The 20988-nt window shown below is 49.6% G+C and overlaps 3 protein-coding genes across 3 annotated transcripts; 2 read left to right on the top strand and 1 right to left on the bottom strand.

Moving 5' to 3' along the window:
• Positions 1-1181: 1181 nt before the first annotated feature.
• PtA15_11A432 (uncharacterized protein) lies at positions 1182-4215 on the bottom strand (the record flags this gene model as incomplete). Its single annotated transcript, XM_053161340.1, has 6 exons — positions 1182-1214; positions 1268-1987; positions 2135-2179; positions 2263-2388; positions 3433-3495; positions 3577-4215. 6 exons carry the CDS (start codon positions 4213-4215, stop codon positions 1182-1184), a joined length of 1626 nt encoding a protein of 541 aa, XP_053025296.1.
• Positions 4216-16008: 11793 nt separating this feature from the next.
• PtA15_11A431 (uncharacterized protein) lies at positions 16009-16295 on the top strand (the record flags this gene model as incomplete). Its single annotated transcript, XM_053161339.1, has 2 exons — positions 16009-16012; positions 16084-16295. The coding sequence occupies 2 exons, from the start codon at positions 16009-16011 to the stop codon at positions 16293-16295; spliced, it is 216 nt and encodes a 71-aa protein (XP_053025295.1).
• A 667-nt stretch (positions 16296-16962) lies between these two features.
• On the top strand, positions 16963-17833 carry PtA15_11A430 (uncharacterized protein; the record flags this gene model as incomplete). Its single annotated transcript, XM_053161338.1, has 5 exons — positions 16963-16999; positions 17082-17112; positions 17213-17426; positions 17492-17594; positions 17673-17833. The coding sequence occupies 5 exons, from the start codon at positions 16963-16965 to the stop codon at positions 17831-17833; spliced, it is 546 nt and encodes a 181-aa protein (XP_053025294.1).
• Positions 17834-20988: the final 3155 nt, after the last annotated feature.

Below are 20988 nucleotides of genomic sequence, written 5' to 3'. Positions count from 1 at the left end.
GATACGCTCTTTACATTAGGAGTGGTCAAAATCATGCGTGCAAAAAGTGAGTTGTTATGAATTAAGGAGCAGATGCACAGATGCAAGAAGCAAGAAGATAGCCGGATTTGGAGGAAATAAGATGTGATTTTGCGAGAGGGTGGGTAAAGCGGATAGCTCAATGGTCTTATAGAAAGGCAATAATGCCTCTGAATTTGCAAGTCGGTACCTTTGCCTCCTTTGCCTGGGTACTCAGCGGCAAAGGAGACAAATGTCCTCCATTTTCATGTGGCTCATCTTGGGCTAAGCAACGTCATTGCTCATCTTCATTTCATTGTTGATCATTAACATGATGTACCTTTCATTGTTGGTAACGTCTACATAACAATTTGCCAATTAATCATGGATTTGGCGGCCTGGTTACGTACTGGACGTCCTCGAGACCTTGGATGGCTTCAGCCCCCCCAATTGGACTAAGCTGAAGGCGGCGATGGTTGCTTATTGGGGTCAAGTGGACACCGCACGGTTTACGACTCGAGACTTGAGCTCTCTCGTCCAAGAATGGTCGTCCAGAGGAGGAGTCGCGTCAGCAACAGATTATCAGGTGTTCCAACAGAGCTGGGAACCTATCCAGTCCTACCTGCTGTTCAAAGCTCACATTGACTCGGTCGAGGAGATCCGCAACTCGTACTACCAAGCGCGTTGCCGAAACTAGCAACAACAAGTCCCGTAACCAGGCCCGTAACCAGGCCGCCAAATCCATGATTAATTGGCAAATTGTTATGTAGACGTTACCAACAATGAAAGGTACATCATGTTAATGATCAACAATGAAATGAAGATGAGCAATGACGTTGCTTAGCCCAAGATGAGCCACATGAACATGGAGGACATTTGTCTCCTTTGCCGCTGAGTACCCAGGCAAAGGAGGCAAAGGTACCGACTTGCAAATTCAGAGGCATTATTGCCTTTCTATAAGACCATTGAGCTATCCGCTTTACCCACCCTCTCGCAAAATCACATCTTATTTCCTCCAAATCCGGCTATCTTCTTGCTTCTTGCATCTGTGCATCTGCTCCTTAATTCATAACAACTCACTTTTTGCACGCATGATTTTGACCACTCCTAATGTAAAGAGCGTATCGATTCAACAATCAAGAAACCACAACATGCAACCCAAATACAACAGCTGTCTGAAAGTCTTACTGCTCACTCATCTTCGCTGCTTCTTTACCCTGAGACCAACACAAACGTTCTTGATACCCCCCAGCATTTCCCAACAACTCACCCTCAATGACTCCATCTCCGTGACCTCTGAGTTCGCCAAGAAGTCTGCTTTATGATCCTTGTGGGTAATGAAGCCTTGTGCTGCCTTTAGAGCGTTGAAACCCGCTTGTTGTAGCCGGTCAATGATGATGTCGACTTCTTCTCGTGGTAGGGACTGGACAACCGATATTCCGGGCATGTCGACTTCTCTTGACTTTGGCGCCTTTGGGCATCGTACAACAACGGACTGTCGGATACTTTCGGAGGCCCTCCTGAATGTCCACATCCACTCCGGAGAGGTTTTTTTGGCGATCATCCGCCGGTTCTCAATGAATTTGAGTAAATCAATTGTTTGCTGCAAGGCGTCGAGGGCGGAAGCAGACAGATTTGTGAGGTGCCGGAGTACTTCGTCGGGGTTCAAAAGCGGTCCACTGCTGGGAACCGGAGTGGGGATTACCGGGCAGATGGGTTTCTTTGCCAACGATTGAAGAAACAAAGCAAAATCTTCGTCATTCATCAGTGGCTCGTCAACTTCAGTGTCTTCTGCGCTCGGCTCCGGTCCATCACGCGAGGACTGAGGCTCGTTGATTTGGCGCTTCTTTGATCGTTCGGTCGTTTGCCCGCCGGTTGGAGCTGTGTTGCCCGGACCATTCGGTGGCAGCTCCCGACGGAATGATCCATCAGGGGCCCAGTCGTCGAGGTTCATGCGCGGCTGGGGAGGTGGTGATGCCCGCTCGACAAACTCGGTGGCGTTCTCGACCACAAGCAGCTTGTAGTGCTTGGCGAGGTAGAACATGTGCTTGCAGGCGCTACCGTACTGCACAAAATATTCGCACGTACAGCTTTGAATTCGTCCCAGCTCATCTTCGTCTCGTAGTATGTACTGCACCATGTAGGCTTTGGTTGCAGGGGATGTGAACGAAAAAATACAGAACTATAGAACAGTAGCCGAATAAGTCAGCAAGTGTACGCGTGTGTCTCGCTAAGCAAGCAAACCACGCGAAGAGACATACATACATGACTGGGAGTCTGCCTGACTTTGATGCCAAGTAGTTGCATGATTGCTGGGGTATATTCGTCCGCCTTCGCTTTTGCCATGTCTTGAAATTTGTTCGTCCGTTGGCGCTTGATCCCTTCGGCTACCTGAATATGTGTAATGAGATAAGCGGTTTGAACTCGGTCGGCAAGAATTTGAATGACTTCGTCGATCCGGTGGCGGCTGTCTTGCACATTGAGGTAGTAAGTCTTGAGGATCTTGTGCCATGCCTCAACATAATTGTTGGTATGTATGCCCTGATGAGGTGTCTGCAAAGCGAAAATAGGCAAAGAAACTAGTCAATATCTAGCGAGATGGTACGGGTGAACAAATGGTGACTTACCAAGCAATAAGCCATAGCCCAATGGACGATGTTTGGCGCCCATTGTGTTTGAACGTACTCGACGAAAGATATACTGACAGTTAACCATTTACCGTAGAGTACCTGCAGGCCCCCTTCTGGGTCTCGCTCGTCATACATGATCTTGCAAAAATCAGCCACGGCCTCCTCCGCCTCCACCTTGTCGTTTAGGTGGAACTGTGCCTTGTTCTTGAATGCCTTGAGTACATGAAAGATGCACCAGTATAGGCTCGGTGCTTGACTGCCAAGGTCTTGGTAAACGGATCTCACGCCATTCCTGATCGCTAGGGCACAATCGCTCATGAATGCGCATGGGGTGAAACCTGTGGAGTCTCGGAGCCATTTAACAACTGATTGAATTGGCTCGCTATATGACACATAAGTTACATATGTAGACAGGTGTTAGCGGGGATGCTTGTGTGGGGAAAAACACAGCCGGAAGCTACACTCACGTGGCGGCAGAAGCGGTGAACGCCCAGCATACAGGAAGTCCCTTGCCAACAACGGGGTCTCGGATCATGAACGTGTACAGACTGAATTTGCGGCCATCCGAAAGTGATGTATTGTCGCTCGAGTTGTGTGTACTGTCCACCATGATCATGCCCTGGCCGTGTTTGAGCATTTGTTCCTTTTGCCACTGTGATTGGAATGCAAATACAAATTTGGCTGAGTCTTCCGAGATGGGGAGAAATGTATTCCAACCCTGGTCCCGCAGTTTCTGATTCCACAATGCGGTGGACTTGAACGGGTTGGGGTCGCGCCTGGCCAGTACAGCCATTCGGGTTGCAACAAGATATCGAAACCGGTCAAGCTTGAGATTTCCGGCTTCCAACTTGATCCCGCGGCCGCGCATCTGGTTGACAAAGTGAGATAGGCAAGGCGGCGGTCAATAGGATGTGCGGAAATTGAACGAAAAATGAAATTGAGAACCTACAGCAGCAATTTCTGGACAATTTGCCAGGGCCTGTATCGCCTTCCAGCCAAGCCCTGCAAGGACACGTTCGGTGAGCCAGTTGTCCAACATCTTGGGGATTCGATTGGCAGCAATCTCCTCCTTTGAGAAAGGGTTGTGGTTGTGTTGCCAGTGCCATTCAACTCGGAGGGAGTTGCTCTGGACGTCGTGAAAGATGCTGAACTTGCTCTGGCAGCCGCATTTCCGGGATAAGGTGTGCTGCTTCCTTGAGTTGGGGACTGGGATGTGGACTCCGCCGTGCGGGCACTTGAGGTCGATCCGGAAGTGGTTCTTGATGGGACAACCCGTTCGGCCAGCTTTTGTCTTGCTTGACTTCTCTTTAGGCGATCGCTGAACACTCCAATAGACGGTTGTCTGCATTGCTGTCACAAATGCATCGGCATCGGCTCGCGTGCACCCGGGGATGGTAAATCGATGGATGGGTTGAGGAAAGGAAGGGGCAGTTGCATTGGTGATTCGAATCATGCGCAAGGAATTTGGAATCAAGGGCGCGGATGGTTGGACTGGTACCTCTTGAGTAAAAGGAAGGGGGACAATGTCGTAAATGTTGCTGACAATCGGGTATAGTTCTGTGCTGGATTCATCGGCTGGTCGCTTCATTTGAGGTTCTTGAAAGAAAGCACTTGAGGGCTAGGAAATAGACTGTTGGAGGATGGGGGACAGGATGGGCTGGATGGATGCAGCAAATTGGAGGGGAGTCGGGCTGATTGGGAAGGGTTGGCGAGATGGGGGGGACGAGTTAGATGAGTTTGGGGAGTGACGGAAGCAATTGGTGGATGTGTGGAATGAAAGATAAGGTTGGTGAGATAGGTTGGAAAGATAAGATGCCCGCCGGGAACCAAGCACAAAGCGGTAGCTTGTGAGAACACAATGATTAAATTATAGCGGCGGAGAAAGCAAGCAGCGCAGTGGGATAGGGTATGTATGATAACGTTTGGCAAATGAGAGGACCAGAAGGTGGAAAAGGGAGAGACTAGCTCAGAAACAAGTGAATCTTGATAAGCAATCAAGGTTAGAAGTCGCAATACAAGCTCAGAAGTAGATAAAAGGGCCTGCCAGCTAAATATAGTGCGAGGGTGAAAGTATAGTGCGAGGGTGAAAGTATACTGATGGATGCACACAAATGGCGATGGTGGAGGAGGTTATTTATATAAACTCTGAAATCATTTGGCTTGACCAGGTTCTCCTCGGCAAAATTGAACTTCAGAGTTTTTTGCTCTCTGGTGAGGACAACCTGGCACGCTTTGGCCGGGTTTGTGGGAGTTCCGGCAGTACTACCGAGGGTAGCTGATGAGCCTCGGAGATGCATCATACGCTTTAGGAGTTAATTTTTTGTAGCAGATACATAAGATTTACCATTACTCTACGTACTTTTGTCTAGTTTTGTCTGGAGTTATTGTTGTTACTTTCGCCAACCGCTACCAAGCCTTCTCGACGTCAGTTCAAGATGAGATCCGACGAAAGCTAATCCGGGAGAAGACAATGGTTACTACCCTGGATAACCGATTCAAGTTACCGACGTTCGCGATCCTCAAAGCGGCAGCAAATGATGTCATGAAGGAGCAGACGGCGCTCACCTTCGAGGAATCCAAGAGCGCAGAGCCAGTACTGATCTCCTCATTCCGTGACGGGAATGAGGTGATGCGGAAGATGGGCGCAGAACGCCGGCCAACAGAGGCCCCTCAGGCATCCAAGCCGGTTCCGAACATGGATGAACTGACCAGACTCTTCGAGGCCTTCGAGCAGAAGATTGATCAGAAGCTGGCCGCGGTCCCTGGAAAGTCTTCCCAGGGTCAAGGAAAACGCCCACCCATGGTCTGTTTTTACTGTCACCGCGAAGGACACGGGACCGCCCGTTGTTTTGAGCTCCAGAAAGACAAGGAGGAGAAGCTCGTCGAACAGAAAGGCACGAACTTTTTCCTGCCGAACGGCGCGCTTATTCCCTGGGATTCTAGCCGACCAATTCGACACGTTGTGGCTTCCTTTCCCTCGCCGCGCGTGAACCAGGCAACCGCGGAGCCTTCGGGAGAATATAAGGCGGGGTACGGCTCCCTTCAACAGTGGTACCCGCCCGCAGTTTCTTCCCAGTCATTCTCAAGCGCGTGTGAGGCGGATCCGGCCGGCAGAAAGCGGCACGAAGACCCCAAGCTTTATAAGGCTCCTTCTGTTCCTAGTAGTGCGGCGAAGCGACCAATCAGACGCACCTCAGTCCCGAAGGAATCCCAAGAAACGCAGGCGATGGATGAGGAACCAGAGCTTTTTGAGCGTGGTTCTGGCGAAGTGCAGAAAGAATCAGATTCACGTCCGGATACTCCGTCTCAGGCGGTGAAGCCTGTCGGCCCAAAGGTCCGTTTCGAGCGCGAGGTTGCTCGTGATCATCCTAATGCTGTCGATGGCGCGCTGAAGAAGATATTCGAATTGCCCGTGCCCCACATGACCGTGGCGGAGCTGCTCGCTCTTGCGCCTACCGTTGCGGAGGGTGTAAAAAAGTGGGTGTCGCGAAGGCGCGTGGAAGTTGGCGCGGAAGAGCTCAAGGTTCACTCCGGCACTCTAGCCGAGGGAGACGAAGTACGGGATTTGGGGGCGGATTTAAACCTTTATTGCTGCCCTCTAGGTTATCTGTCTTGTCTCATAGGCGATGGAGAAACTCCGGCAAAGCCACTTATCGATTCTGGTTCGCAGCTTAATTTGATATCCGACACGATGGCGAATCAGTTTAACTCAACCCCAAGAGTTAACTTTCAGTCCGCGGTCTATGGTATCAATAACCAGGCCTGCGAACTGATAGGCGTGGCTGAGGATGTCCCGATTCGCGTCGGAAAGACTATCGATAGGACTTGTCACTTTTGGATCACGCGCAACGACGGACCTTTGATCTTGGGTCGTCCTTTTCTGATGGATGTGGCAGCCACCCTTTCTTTCAACCCGCAATCCGGCGAGAAGATTATCATTCCAGATGCCAGTGGTCGTGACAATGAGTTATTGCTGTGTTCAACTGGGTCTGGGCAATGGGAACGTGAATTCCCCGGTCAGGGACGCAAGGGTGTGCTGACGCATGTGGCGCGGCTTCCCGACGATTCTAACGAGGATCGTCCTTTTTTATAAGCCCTGCTGGTTTGGTTTACGGCGGTCTTAATTTAGGTCCTCGCATTCTTGCCGTCGAACCAGCTCAAACGCTAGAGGATTATTGGCCCGCTTTCTCAATTTCATCATTCTTTCTCAATCAGCAAAATAAAAAACCTGAAAAACATCTCCAGATACTCAAAACCATCAAAAAGAAAATCTCAGCTCAATTTCAATTCAGTTTTCAATCTCAAGTGTACATTAGAAGAGGTGCGGCGGAGGAGGATACTGGAATTCCGTTGAGGCAAACCAAAGCAAAAGTAAGTCCTCCCAGTTTATGCACCTCCAGGGTATCTACTACCTTTGTCAAAACCCTGCCTCGTGCCACTCTTGTGAGCTGTCCCTATTCATCCGCCTTGGTTTGCAGATCTCAGAAACTGCTTTCGACGGATTCAACTTGCCATGAAGAGAAGAAATTATCCTCGTTTCACCTCAAAGAGGACTCAGCCCTTTCTAAGGAACCCTCCGCGATCTCTCAGTTCTTGTTTCAGGAAGCTTTACAAGACCGTCTCCGTAACAAGAATAAACTTCCTAAGCTCCACAATGAGGGTAAACTCGTGCTACTCCGCGACGAGCCTAAACTAGTACCGCTCCGCAATGAGCATAAACTTCTTTTGCCCTGTAGGGAGTATGAACTGGAAAGCCTCCGCAAAGAGGGTAAACTATCTCTTACAAAGGATACGGGGTATGATGCGGCGCTCCGCAACGAGCTTAAACTATGTTCACATCAAGTACGCGGCAAGGGAGGCATGGTATTTTTTGGGCCATCATGGAGGGCATTTGGGGTAAAAGTAAGTTCCCACCAATATGCACCTCCGAAGCGTGATGCTCCGTTGTTTTCGAAAACCCTGCCCCGTGCCACATACGTGAGCAAAGAACCTTTTCTTGGATTTTCTTTCTCAGACAAGGCGGCTTCAAAGACCTGTTGGAGCATTGGACCTCTCTTCTTGTGGAAGCTGGACTCAGTCATAAGGTGCAGGTGGCTTTGGTGGAATTGTGGCGCGGAGGTGACTATCTGACTTTTGCGGCAAAGTACAAGCCAGTATCAAAGAAGATCAAACCGGTCAATCAGCCTATGCCTCAGGGATTGAACCCCCCTCTCCGTTGGCCTCCGCTTTCGCGGGACCCCTACTGCGGCCTGCCTCGATCTCTAGCGGGGCCATTTGTGCCGAAGGGAAGGGTCACAGAAGAACGGCTAAGCGTAGTCAATTTCGGACCGGCGGGTTGGCTTTACCTGGCAGAATTAGCTCTGATCAAGAACGTGCTGGCTGAATGTAATCTGGCGATAGCTTTCACCGAAGACGAGCGGGGATTATTGAAAGAATCTTACGGAATGCCGTATATCATCCCTGTCGTGGAGCACGAACTGTGGCAGAAGCGGAAGATCCCTATTCCCGCTGCAAAGATGGACAAATACTCAAGGCTGATCTGTGAGAGGGTTTGTAACGGTTTGTACGAGCAGTCTACGTCAAGCTACTCAAGCCCCGTTTTCTGCGTGCTCAAGGGAAATGGCAAGTTGCGGATTGTTCATGATCTCCAACCGCTCAACAAGGTCACCATTCGAGATGCTGGAGTTCTGCCTGCCACGGAGGAGTCTGTGGAGTCATTCTCAGGTCGGGCGTGTTACGGGCTGGGGGATATCATGGGCGGCTACAATGAGCGCGCTCTCCACCCAATTTCTCGGCCACTCACTACCTTCAACACACCGCTGGGGCGGTTTCAGCTTACTCAATTGCCCCAGGGAGCCACCAATTTGGTCGCAGTGTACCAAGCGCAAATGGTTTGGATCCTTCAAGACAAAATCCCGGATCATGCGGGTATCTTTATAGATGATGGAGGGATCAAGGGCCCAAAATCTGATTACGACAACGAGTTGCTGTCGTGGCATTCTGGTATCCAAAGGTTCATTTGGGAGTATGCAGAGACTTTGGAGCGCATACTTTTCCGGATAGAGGAGTCAGGGTTAACGGTTTCCGCTTCCAAGCTCGCGGCTTGCGTGCCAACTCTTGAGATTGTTGGACACGTAGTGTGCAAGGAAGGCCGGAGAATGGCGCCGGCTAAGGTTAACAAGATTTTCTCGTGGCCAACTCCAACCAGCGCAACAGAAGTGCGCGGCTTCTTGGGTGTTGTAGTATATGTTTGGATTTTCATTCCTTCCTTATCCCAAATCTGTCTACCTCTTCGTCGACTTACGCGGAAGGACGTGGACTGGCTTTGGACTGAAGAGTGCGAGAGGGCATTTCAAGACCTCAAGCGGATTGTGGGCAAAGACATGGTGCTGGTTAAAATGGATTACAGTCCAGACGCTGGTCAAATCAAGCTCGTGGTAGATTCGAGCGCTCACGCGGCTGGCGCGGTTCTTACTCAGGCAGATGCGAATGGACTTGACCGTCCAGCCCTCTACGAATCTCTTTTGTTCTCAGACGTGCAATCTCGGTACTCTCAAGCAAAACTGGAATTATGTGGCGTGGCAAGGGTTCTGAAGAAACTTCAGATGGTCCTGTGGGGACAGCATTTTGAGTTGCAGGTTGATGCGCAGTCGTTGATCCAGATGATTAACGCCCCGAGCTTACCAAACGCACCCATGAAGCGATGGATCTCATTCATTCATTTATTTTATTTCGACATTGTGCACCGCCCTGGCAAGTCTTTCACTATGCCCAACGGCCTGTCGCGGCGTCCCCAAGGCAACAACGAATCCAATCCTCCTTCTGATTTTGATGAAGAAGTTCCTCATATCCGACCGGCCTGTGTTTTCTCAGCGCAGCAAGAAGAGTATTCAGGCTACCAGGAAGGTTACTGGCGCGCAATGGAAAAGTTCCTGGCGAAATTGGAGAAGCCGGAAGACATGGCATTGAAGGACTTCCGGGCTTTGAAGCGTAAATCCTCTGAATTCTTCCTGCAGGCGGGTAGGCTCATGAAGCGTGGAACTCCACTACCGCGCGTTGTTGTCACCGTTCCAGCCAAGCAGGACTCAATCCTTCATCAGTTACACGAAGGCTTAGGTCATTGGGGTGTGGCGGAAACCTACCGATGTGTTTCTGAACAATTTTGGTGGCCCTCATTGAAGCAGTCTGTTATCCGGTGGTGTCAAAGCTGCGACGCCTGTCAACGACAAGATCTGAAGCGTCCACAGGAAATTCATTATCCGACTGGTGAAGCTACTGTCTTTGGTCGCGTCGCAATGGACGCGGTCCACCTTAAAGCTAGCGGCGCCAAGTACTTAATCGTTGCGCGAGATGATTTTTCGGGCTGGGTAGAAGCAAAAATTCTAAACAACCTCACATCAGAAGCGGTAGCGGCTTTTCTGCAAGAAAATTGGACCATGCGATATGGTCTTGCTCAAGCCTATTCGACAGATGGCGGATCTGAGTTTGGAGGCGCGTTAGCAGAGATGTTACGTGCTCTTCCCGGCCAGCACCGTGTATCTACCCCGTACTATCCTGAAGGACAGGGTATGGTTGAGCGAGGGCACGGTCCTTTGAAGGCAGCTCTAGTTAAATTGTCCGGCAAGAGCGGCAAGAATTGCCGTAAATTTCTACCTCTAGTCCTTTTTGCAGACCGGATCTCGACGAAGCGCACTACGGGCTACTCCCCTTACAAATTGGTATTTGGGCAACGCGCGGCGCTGCCTCTGGACTTAGACATTGAATCCTATCTGGGTGTTGACTGGGACTCTGTGAAGACGACCGAAGATCTTATAGTGGCGCGCTCCATTCAGCTAGAGCGCAGTGAGGAGACGAGCGGGATTGCTTATCGGAAAATGATGGAGTCCCATGGGGACTCGGTCCGCTACTGGGACTAGAAACGCTTTATCCGCATCTGTCAGGCCTTCCTGGAGGGCTGCTCCTTTGAACCGGTCGATAAACCGCTCCACCTCCGCCTCTGAAAACTTAAGGTGCGGATAATCCCTGGGCCGTTTCTTTGCTCCGCTCAGCGCAGGCGCCGCAGGTTGTGGTTCACCTAGTGCTTCTTCCATGGTCTTTTCTTCAGTCTCCTCTGGTTGAACTCCGTAAGTTCCGCTCAACGTTCCTCCAGTTGACACTGCCGGTTGGTCGTTCAGAGTGCTCCGCTGATACAGCTGTCGCCTCCTCGCCGCGAATGACTGATTAGGTGAAAACTGACTCCGCGCTGACAATAAGGATGATTGTCCTATTCTTGTTCCTCCCGCTAACCCCAACCACAATTGTGTTTTGGCTGGTCTTGAAGAAGAGCCCTCTCCGTTTTCCGCAATTACTATGTCTCCGCTGTCTGAACCGCCTGATCCAATCTGAGCTTCTTTGTTGCCTGGAGTAAAGAATTTGCCTTCCAAACGGTTCATTCACCGTTTCCGCACGTATCTCATTCCCAAGTATCCAATGACAACACAAATTTGGGTTCCTGGCCAGACCCCCACTTGTGAGAATAAAGGCTGGTATGTTGGTGGAAATGTCTTCTAACCACCCTCTTCAAGAATATATGTGTCCGGGCTGTGTGATTATTGGTAACTTGGCTGCGCACTACTACTATCTGCTAGCCTTCAGCGCTCCTCTCTGAGCCTGATCTATAGTGTAATAATCTGCAAGTGAATAAAGCTCCGCACTCCGTAAGAGGCTCAGAGAGGAGCGCTGAAGGCTATCGGATAGTAGTAGTGCGGAGCCAAGTTACCAATAATCACACAGCCCGGACACATATATTCTTGAAGAGGGTGGTTAGAGGACATTTCCACCAACATACCAGCCTTTATTCTCACAAGTGGGGGTCTGGCCAGGAACCCAACTTTGTGTTGTCATCGGATACTTGGGAAAGAGATACGTGCGGAAACAGTGAATGAACCATTTGGAAGGCAAATTCTTTACTCCAGGCAACAAAGAAGCTCAGATCGGATCAGGCGGTTCGGACAGCGGAGACATAGTAATTGCGGAAAACGGAGAGGGCTCTTCTTCAAGACCTGCTGAAACACAGCCGTGGTTGGTAGCAGCTGGAAGACCAAGAGACTTGCTAGGACAGTTATCCTTTTTGTCAGTGCAGAGTCAGTTTTTTCCTAATCAGTCAATCGCGGGGAAGAGGCAACAGCTGTATCAGGGTAGCACTCTGAACGACCAAACAGGGGTGTTGACTGGAGGGACAGCGAGCAGAACTCACAGAGTTCGACCAGAGGAGACTGAAGACAAGATCATGGACAAAGTACCGCTCAATTAGTGTATTACACACTAACTGTAGCGTAATAGCTGCATCGTTGTTATGGACACTGCTCATCTTGTACTGCAACCCGCGAGCGCGCACCCCAGACAAGCAGGTTGGTGTATGAGCCCCACTCTTGCCATGCGCCTGCTCCCACATCCCTCACTGACATGACCCCCCGCGGGGAGCGCGCATCAGCACACACATCAGATCACCACTGGATCTCCTACAATTTTTACCAACCTGGTGATAGTGGCTGATATCCGGCGGACGTTTATGCATTCTGGCGAAATTTCCGCCATTGCGCAATGCAAGTGGCATCCAGCGGACGTTTCCTGCAGTGCCAGAGCTGGACATCCGCGGACATGTCCACATACATGTCCAATGAACATCAGCGACGGCCCGTGGTGTACACCCCAAGAGGTGTGTTTGGCGTCCAAGAGATGTTGTAATGCCACACATGAGACAACCGCCTGTATCCGCAGCACACAAGTGTTTGGCGTCCAAGGGATATTGTAATGCCACCCATGAGACGACCACCTGTATCTGGAGCACTCAAGTGTACGTCCGGGGCTGCTGTCTCTGTGATGGGGCGGCGCCATCCTTCCTGGGATTTGGCACTCAAGTGGCACATCCCTGGGTTGTTGGGTGCAGTCATTGCAAAGGTGTTGTGCAGTGCCATCCCAACGGCACAATAGTATAAATGGATTTGGACACCCCAGTGGTGCTATATTTCCCTTGGGGTTGCATCCTGCGGGTGACGCTACTCCGGGCGTCCTGGCAATGCCAAACTTCCCCCTGTGTTTTATGAACTCAGCTCCGCCAGCACGGCCAGCTCCAGTGCTCCTTTGGCTTTTAGCCAAAGAATTATAGTGCCACATGTTGATTTGTAGTGTTGTTGTTTTATGTTTCTCTCATGTTTTCCTGCTTCAAACCTTTCTCTCACCTTTCACAGCCGTGACATCCTGTATGTAGTTACCTGAGGCAGCAGAGACGTGGAAGCCCTTTTCCTCATCCTTCCACGAACTCACTCATCTCTGTGTTCTGCTACCCCAGGTTAGTGTTTCTTTCTTTTTCTCTTTTTCTTCTTTTCCTTGTTCTTTCATTTCTATGATGCAATGAATCATCCTTCCACGAACTCACTCATCTCTGTGTTCTGCTGCCCCAGGATGATTCATCTCATCACCACAGGTGTTATTTTTACTTACTGCTCTCCTCTGTGCGCTACCTGAATCCGTTGGGGGTGTAGCTAGAAGAGAATCTATTCTCTTGGCATCACCCATGCCTGAAAGTCCCACTCATATCCCTCCCCATCCCCGGTGTGTCTGTCCAAAACACTCAAACCTATCCTGGTCTGTCCCTCACCCCCTTTTGATCATTTTCTGTATCACTCACATCCCCTGGCCTTTGGCCTGTCCAGAAACTCAATTTTTGCCCAGCCTCACAGCATTCCCACCCCCCCCCCCCCCCTCCACGGAATCCACAGATGCACACCAAGGAGACAAGCTGCTGGACGTCACTACAATGTCTTGCTGCTATCTGGTTTCCAAATTTCTACGCCCCCTCCCTGTCAGCCTTAGAGTCAACACAGCTGACCTAAAGTCTGCCTTTTGTCTACTTTTTTACATATGAATTACTTCATATCTTTTTCACCTTAAGAGATATACTTGTTCTGACTTCATATTCTGTTTCCCCATGCAATTTTAACCCTAGTTACAACTTACCAATTCCTTTTAACTATACTCCTTCCCTGAGTTCTTGAGTTGTGGTGCGCATGCGCAGTTGTGACGTGTCAGCGCTACCAGGTGCGCCAAACCACATGTACATATGTAATTACATAAGCAAACTGTGAAAATTTTTGAAGTCAGGATCCCCCTTGACTGAGGAGGATCTACAGACTTCAGACAACCCAGGACCACGCCATAGATAACCCAGGATCACCACACAAGAGGATACCACGCTCCCAGTACACCTACCGTCACAGGCGCCTAGGTTATTGACAGTAAGTATACTCTTCCTTTGAACCTTGATTTTCCAGAGTGATTCTCTGTGTCTCTTGATTGCTTCTCTTTATTGCTCTTCACATCCACCACTCTCAAGATCAAAGGTTACTCTGTTAATCCTAGACTCAGTCTAAAAATCAGAGCAGATTAGTATTACTATTCTGTGTCCCCCCACCGTCTCCTTGGTGCGTGCGGAGGCTGTAGCTCTTGTTGGTCTGGCACAGCTGTCCTTACCACTTTTCCAGGTGGTTCAATTTGACTTTTGAGGATCCTCCTATAAGGAGTAGATAGTCCCCCTCCAGATCATACATTTCTCTTTCTCCTTTTCTCTCTTTCTCTTTTTCTCTTACTCTCTGTTTGTAGTTCTTTATCCCAAGAAATACAACCAGTGTCCCCCATCTTTCTTGTGTCCTGTAGCCACTATAGAGGCTCAGGCTCACACTCCCCCCCTGCTGTACATAGATAGTGCTTGTATTTCTCTTTTATTTCCATACTGTCAGCTTCACTTGTTCACATGACTACATACCTAATTCCCCTCAAGTATAGCTTGTGGCTCGCCGGAGGGACTTTGAACCCCAAGCCTGGCCAGTGGCAGCAAGCAGTCTCGGGCTCATCAGGCCCACCCCTTGGTTGGGTGTAATGACTAAAGTACTACAATGATTGATTGGACAGGCCAGAGAATGATGTCTCACAAATGTCTACAGACTAGCTAATGACAACAAAGGGCGCGATACAGATTTGGAAGAGATTGGTGATTTCTTAATGATGGTTTAATGTGGGTTTGAGAACTTGTATTCAGATTTCTGATAATGCTAAGAAGAAAACAAAAATATTACAATGGAGAAAAGAGAGAAAAACAATTGAGGTGAACTACAATTCCTTTTTATCTTTTCTTACAAAAGTGTCTGTGCTTTATGGTTGGATTTCAGCTAAATGATCTAAATGTATTGGGAATACAAGCATTGTATTTCCTAGTATTGATTCATCAAGTTCTTCTGTTACCCAAACCTCTTGCGCAATTTCTCTGTGTGAAAATACAATCTTAATACGTCAGTTTTTGAGATTGTTACTCGTATTTACACGCATTGAAGACAGACAGCCTTGTAATAACATTTGCGTAACCAGACGTAATTCCGATTCTTACATTTGGCCTAGTTTTATCCATTTCTAACCTGGACGCCGCGGGGAGGTCTGACAGGAGAAAAGGGGTTCTCCGTCGTAGCAGCCCGGGTGGGTTTCACCCGTGCTTTCCGCGCGCCCTTGCCGTTAGGCGGAGGGCCAGACAGCAGCTGCGTAACTACAGCTGGTCCCTGGGGGGCCCGGTTTAGCTTGTCTAGTAGTCACTTGTCTACTGCTTACATAGGGAGAGCCCCGGAAGTCAGGGAGTGACTTCCCAAGACTCTCGTGTGTGGGTCGGGGGAGGATTGATCCCCGATCACTTGTGCTGCGCTCTCGCAGCGCTTCTCTCCAACAAAGTCCTCCGGGAGGGAGGACTTGTTAGGGAGAAGTTCCTGAGGGAGGAGAAGGCAGCTGACCGGATCCTCCAGGAGCAGAAAGACCCCGGAGGGTGTGAGGGTAAAGGCGCTAGACCCCACGTGTGGACGTGGCTGTCTGATCTCCTTCTAGACTTGAGCTGGGTGGGAGGGAGGTTGCGAAAGAAAAGGACTTAGATCTGGAATGGTGGGAGCGAGTGGATGAGCGCTGAGCAATCCTAGGATCTTGGCAAGAGGGAATCTGGGAGACGGGAAGCTTGGGGGAAAAGGAGCGAGCTCTGAGGGGAAAGGGGGACCCTGAGGCTTCTGGGAGTCGACCTCCCCTGGCTCCCAGTACTCCTTATCTCCGGCGCCTCCTGAGCACGAGTTTCCACGTACAGCTTGTCGGCGTCCATCTCGTGCGTTGGGGCTTAGCGCGTACAGGGAGGGCTGGACGGTTCCATGGACTCCACCCACCTCCTGCTGCGCTCCCGGTAACACAACAACAAATTTCCGGTGTGACCGGTGTGAGGCCGGAGCCGTTGGGGAACTTTCCAATCAAGTACATAAAGAGAACATATGTACCTGCCTGTTGTCAAAACCTAAAAGCCAGAATCAGTTGATAAACACCAATGTGTATGTAGTTCAAAACAACTCAACTTCACTTGTCACTTACCAAGAGAAGCTAATCGCAAAAGGCACGTCAGCTTTGATTGCTTTTGACACCAGCAACCACGACCCGCCGAGCGAACTAACAGCAGGGTTGAACGCAGACGGGGTCGAACCGCCGATCTCTCGCTCCCAAGTGGAGACTCATCCTGCATCGAAGGCGAGCGCCTTACCACTGGGCCATGCGTCCTTGCTATCACGCGACGCGCCTGGAGGTTCATCACAGCTTCCTTCTGCCGAGTGCTCGTAGCCAACATGACCGTTTGTCGAGTTTTTATTGCCTGAGAGATTAAGAGAGATTTCCCTCCAGCGTCAGAAACATGTTTATTTTTGCTCACTAGTTAGATGACAAATGAATTGAGATACACATTTGTTTATTTGAATTTTTGACTGCCAAGGCTTGCCCAGGAGGGCCAAGGACTAATTCCAAACCTTATGGTGACAACAATCGTTTTCAAAAGTGTTGTAACCCATTCCTAATTATATACATGAAGAATAATGATGTATTCACTAGCGTGTGGATGTGAAGATGAAAAATTCCGAAACGGTCAGCTGGCCGAACCGTGCTGCCAAAAAGGATGGCTCATGTTATGTTAACTCATGACTTTCGCCCTGAGTTGTCGGAAGGAGACATGCTGAATCGGTCTCTGCGGACCGCACCATTTGAAATTGTTCGTATCGGTGGATTTCTTGGCCACTGATGTCTTTGGTCAGAAGACTTGCGGGCTTGCCAAGTTGTCATACCTACTGCACCATGAACGGTGCCGTTTAGCCTATAAAGAGCACTGGTCTATCTCCAATCGGGACTTCACCAAGCTATCCTCCCCCGATTCCCCACTGAGCCACTGCACCAGAGGCAATCCAATCTCTTCAATCGATCAAAGCCCGTGTCGTCAGCTATATCACTGTTAACCAAGATGGTGCGATTCGTCTTCATATCGAGCTTTTTCATTGGTAAGTCAACACACGCCATGACTGCGAAATTTCGCCACTGTGTGAGATGATGATATTGTCGACATTGGAACGTGTGCTGTAGCTGCCGTATTCGCTACAACTACTCCGGCTGGGTGCGTAGAGTATACTGACGATGCCGAGACTAGCACATCAGTCTTTTCCCAACAAATATATCAAAGCTTACCATTTTTGTCTGATCATCCATGACTACAGGGGCAAATTGGCTCCTCGTCAACTTGGGTTTTCAGCCGTAACAACTTCCTACCGAAATCTGCAAAGTCATTTCCAATCGGCGAACACCCGTTTTGCCACCAACGGATTCACTTTGCAGTCTGCTCGTTCGGAAGTCCAACAGTTGTACTCTGAATTCAATGGCGCACTTACATCCTTCAACACTTGTGCGGCCTGTATCGCTACCGGCAATTTTGTAAGGCTTGACACCTGTGTGTTGACCTAATGTTGCATCACTGACAGAGTGCTGTTGTTCATCAGGGCACCTTCAGTCCGCTTTTCATGAGCACTCTATCGTCTTTCAACACGTTATACCAAACGTCTTCACGCGTCTTTGGAGCCTCTCAGGCGCTAGACCTATTTGGTAAATTATTTACATGACTTGTTTGAAAACACTAGAGTAGTGTCACATTGATTTTTTGTTGTCAATTTCATTTGACAGGTGGCTTTGGTCGCCTCGATAGCGCATTCGACCAATCCTTTCATAGAATCGTCAACGCAGGTGCTGCACTGAACACATTTGTTCCGGGGCGATTTTCAAGCTTCTTCAACCAATTACACCTCACTCACAGCGCTAGTTATCTCGGCCAATTCAGATTGTAAGGATTATTGTGGCTTTCCGTCCTGATCCAGGCGGCCATGCTATATTGCTCTTGTTCAGTTCTTCAAATCTACACTTGTGTTGTTGTCCGATATCTGGTAGCAAATTTCTCTCTCCCGCATCACATTCTGTTATTGTTTTTTGTGGACGCTTATGTTTCCCTGATGAAACAAAGCACCATGGACCATAAAGCAAATCAATTCAGTAGTATTTAACTAGTTTGTGCCATCTCCTACATTTTGGTGCAGTCTACACAGCCGGGCAGATGGGGAAAGGTCGGGGCGCCCAGTACCTTTCAGCTGCACCGTTCTGGAGATGATGGTAGGCAAGGGGCCATTTGGCAATGATATACAATGATGCCTTTAATTATCAGTCAGAAACTTTGCAAGGACTTTGTAGTCAAACTTCCCGCCGTTATTGGATCACAGGATCTTTAGCTTTGTGTTGGTCTGCGTCTCTCAGCAGGTGATGTCTCCATCAGCATTGATGCTGCCTGCCTTTGTCTTCAAAAGCTGACCTTGCTGTATGAAGTAAAGACATCCCTGATGGTGAGTGCATACTTATCCCCGCTCATTGTGGGTGTATCAAATGGTCACATTAATTCCACACAAACCACAGGAAGTCTTCCCAAAATTTGGTTTCTCGGCCTGAGTGCAAAAGTCCTTGTTGCCTTGTAGATGTAGCACACTATTGAAGCTGAGGGAACTGTTTATTGATTTGGATTTCAAAACCAGACTGAACAAGGAAATAAAGATAAATAACAAGCTAAACATGCTAATATGAGAATAAGAAACAAATCCTAGAGCTGATGGATTGTAGTGAGAGGATGGAAAATTGGAGGAGTGAAGAGAAGACATTGAGTAACTGAGACTTGGTTGAGAGAATTAGTGTTCTGGTGAGGTCAAGAATGAGTTGAGAAAGGAAAAACCCTAAACTAGCTAGGTAAATTTTTTTTTCAAACAATAGGAAGGACACAAGATTGGAGACAAGAATAAACTGATGATAGAAGGAACAATTAGCAAACAATGATAACTGGTAAGAAAAGAGGAATAGAAAAAGAAGAAATGCTTGGGAATTTCTCACCAATATGGAATCTAGAAAGGCTGTCCACGTTGGAGCTTTGTGGTTGATACAGAGCAATGATTCTTGATGAAATTGATCTTAAAGAGTTGAGTTTGAGCAGTGTGGTGATTTATGTGGGTGAGTGGCGTAGAATGTCTGCTCACCGCAGCACATGCAGAAATGCAGTGGAGCGGCTGAGCAAATGCTCAGTCTACATATCCAAACAGACAATAAGCATGCGTGCTTATGCGTCCCATATGTAGGCTCAGGAAAAACACTGAATTTACAGCTACAAAAGCATGTGGAGATTCTGCAAACAGGGAAGCTGCGGGAGCAGGGACTCAACACAGGGGCAAAGGAACCGGGGTTCCAGCCAGGCTCCAAACGCTGTGGTGAGCCTAATCAAAACCTTATTACATCACTCAGACACTCACCAGGAAGGAATCACCGCCCAACACCCTCTAGAAATCACTCTGGTACATGTAATCCACACCCACAGACACTTCATGATAGCCTAGAATCATCTCTACAAGGCACCTCAACTTCTCAGTATTCACTTTCATGGATGGCCCTCCACAATGGGTAATAAAATATGTACAAAATCAGGTTCAAAGTGGGAGAAAGTCTACCATCAAACAGAGCCAGACTATTAGGAAGGACCCTGAGTGTTCACTAGAATTAACTCCTCTATATTCCAGCAAGGCGTAACTCTTTCTCAGATGCATGGCGGCTGATGCGCCATGGTTATTTTTTCCTCTTATGTCATCCCAAGCCATGTAGTAGATGCCTTGTTGGTTTGTTGCCTTGTCACCTTGTTGGAGGCTTTTTGTACCCTGTTCCCATCTTTCTCTTTGTCTCAGAACCACCTGTTTTCCCCTCACTATAAATTTAGAGCCTTTTGGCCCATTCTGTTTGTCCCCCATCAGATTGTCACTTTGCATCCCTGGTCACAGAATAAGAATTACATAGCCTACTTTACCACATATTTTACAGTATATTTTCCCCCTTGATTTTGTCTAGAAAGCACTATTCTCAATACTTCATCAGCCACACTTTTTTTTAAGAGTCCATACTCTTATTCTTGTCCCATATTACTCTCCCAACCTGAGAGGCAGCTTTTCACGCACTCATCCCTCTCTAAGCTCTATTCCCCCAAAGAGTAGTTCCACAACGCGCGGACTTAGCGGAATGGTATGAAGCTTTGACCAGTGCTAGGCCGGCAACAGCGCGGGGAGGGGAAAAAGGTTCCGGTTAGAGAATCTGCCATTGGACCCGCGGCAGGTACCCGGCACCCGTTGGCAGGTACCTCCGGCACCCGCCCCGCACCCGCGCGCGGGTGCTGGGTGCGGGTACGGGTGCCTGTTTTTTGGGTAAAACGGGTGTGGCACCCGGGTACCTGCCCAGGCACCGCCCCAGCTCCCCCGGATGCGGCGGAGTTTGGGTCGTCCAGACGAAGAGGCTACAGCATAACCTTGTCGTCCGGGAGGAATCCCTTCCAGGAGACGAGGCTGTTGTAGCCTCGTCGTCCGGGAGGAATCCCTTCCGGGAGACGAGGCTGTTGTAGCCTCGTCGTCCGGGAGGAAGCCCTTCCGGGAGACGAGGCTGTTGTAGCCTCGTCGTCTGGGAGGAATCCCTTCCGGGAGACGAGGCTGTTGTAGCCTTGTCGTCCGGGAGGGATCCCATCAGTGAGACGAGGCTGTTGCAGCCTCGTCGTCCGGATCCCTTGCGGAGGAAGAGGCTACAACAGCCTCGTCTCCCGGAAGGGATCCCCTGCGGACGAGGAGGCTGTATCTCGTCGACGACAAGATACAGCCTCGTCGTCCGCAAGTGAACCCTTGCGGACGACAAGATGCAGCCTCGTCGTCCGCACGTGAACCCTTGCGGACGACAAGATACAGCCTCGTCGTCCGCAAGGGATCACTTGCGAGCGACGAGGCTGTTGTAGCCTCGTCGTCCGCGGATCCCTTGCGAGCGACGAGGCTGTTGTAGCCTCGTCGTCCGCGGATCCCTTGCGGACGACAAGACCACAACAGCCTCGTCTCCCGGAAGGGATCCTTTCCGGCGGCACCCGCCGGTACACCGCCGGTACACCCGC

Source organism: Puccinia triticina, chromosome 11A (genome assembly GCF_026914185.1).
Source record: "Puccinia triticina chromosome 11A, complete sequence".
NCBI classification, from domain to species: Eukaryota; Fungi; Basidiomycota; class Pucciniomycetes; order Pucciniales; family Pucciniaceae; genus Puccinia; species Puccinia triticina.
This window is presented reverse-complemented; position numbering and strand designations above follow the sequence as displayed.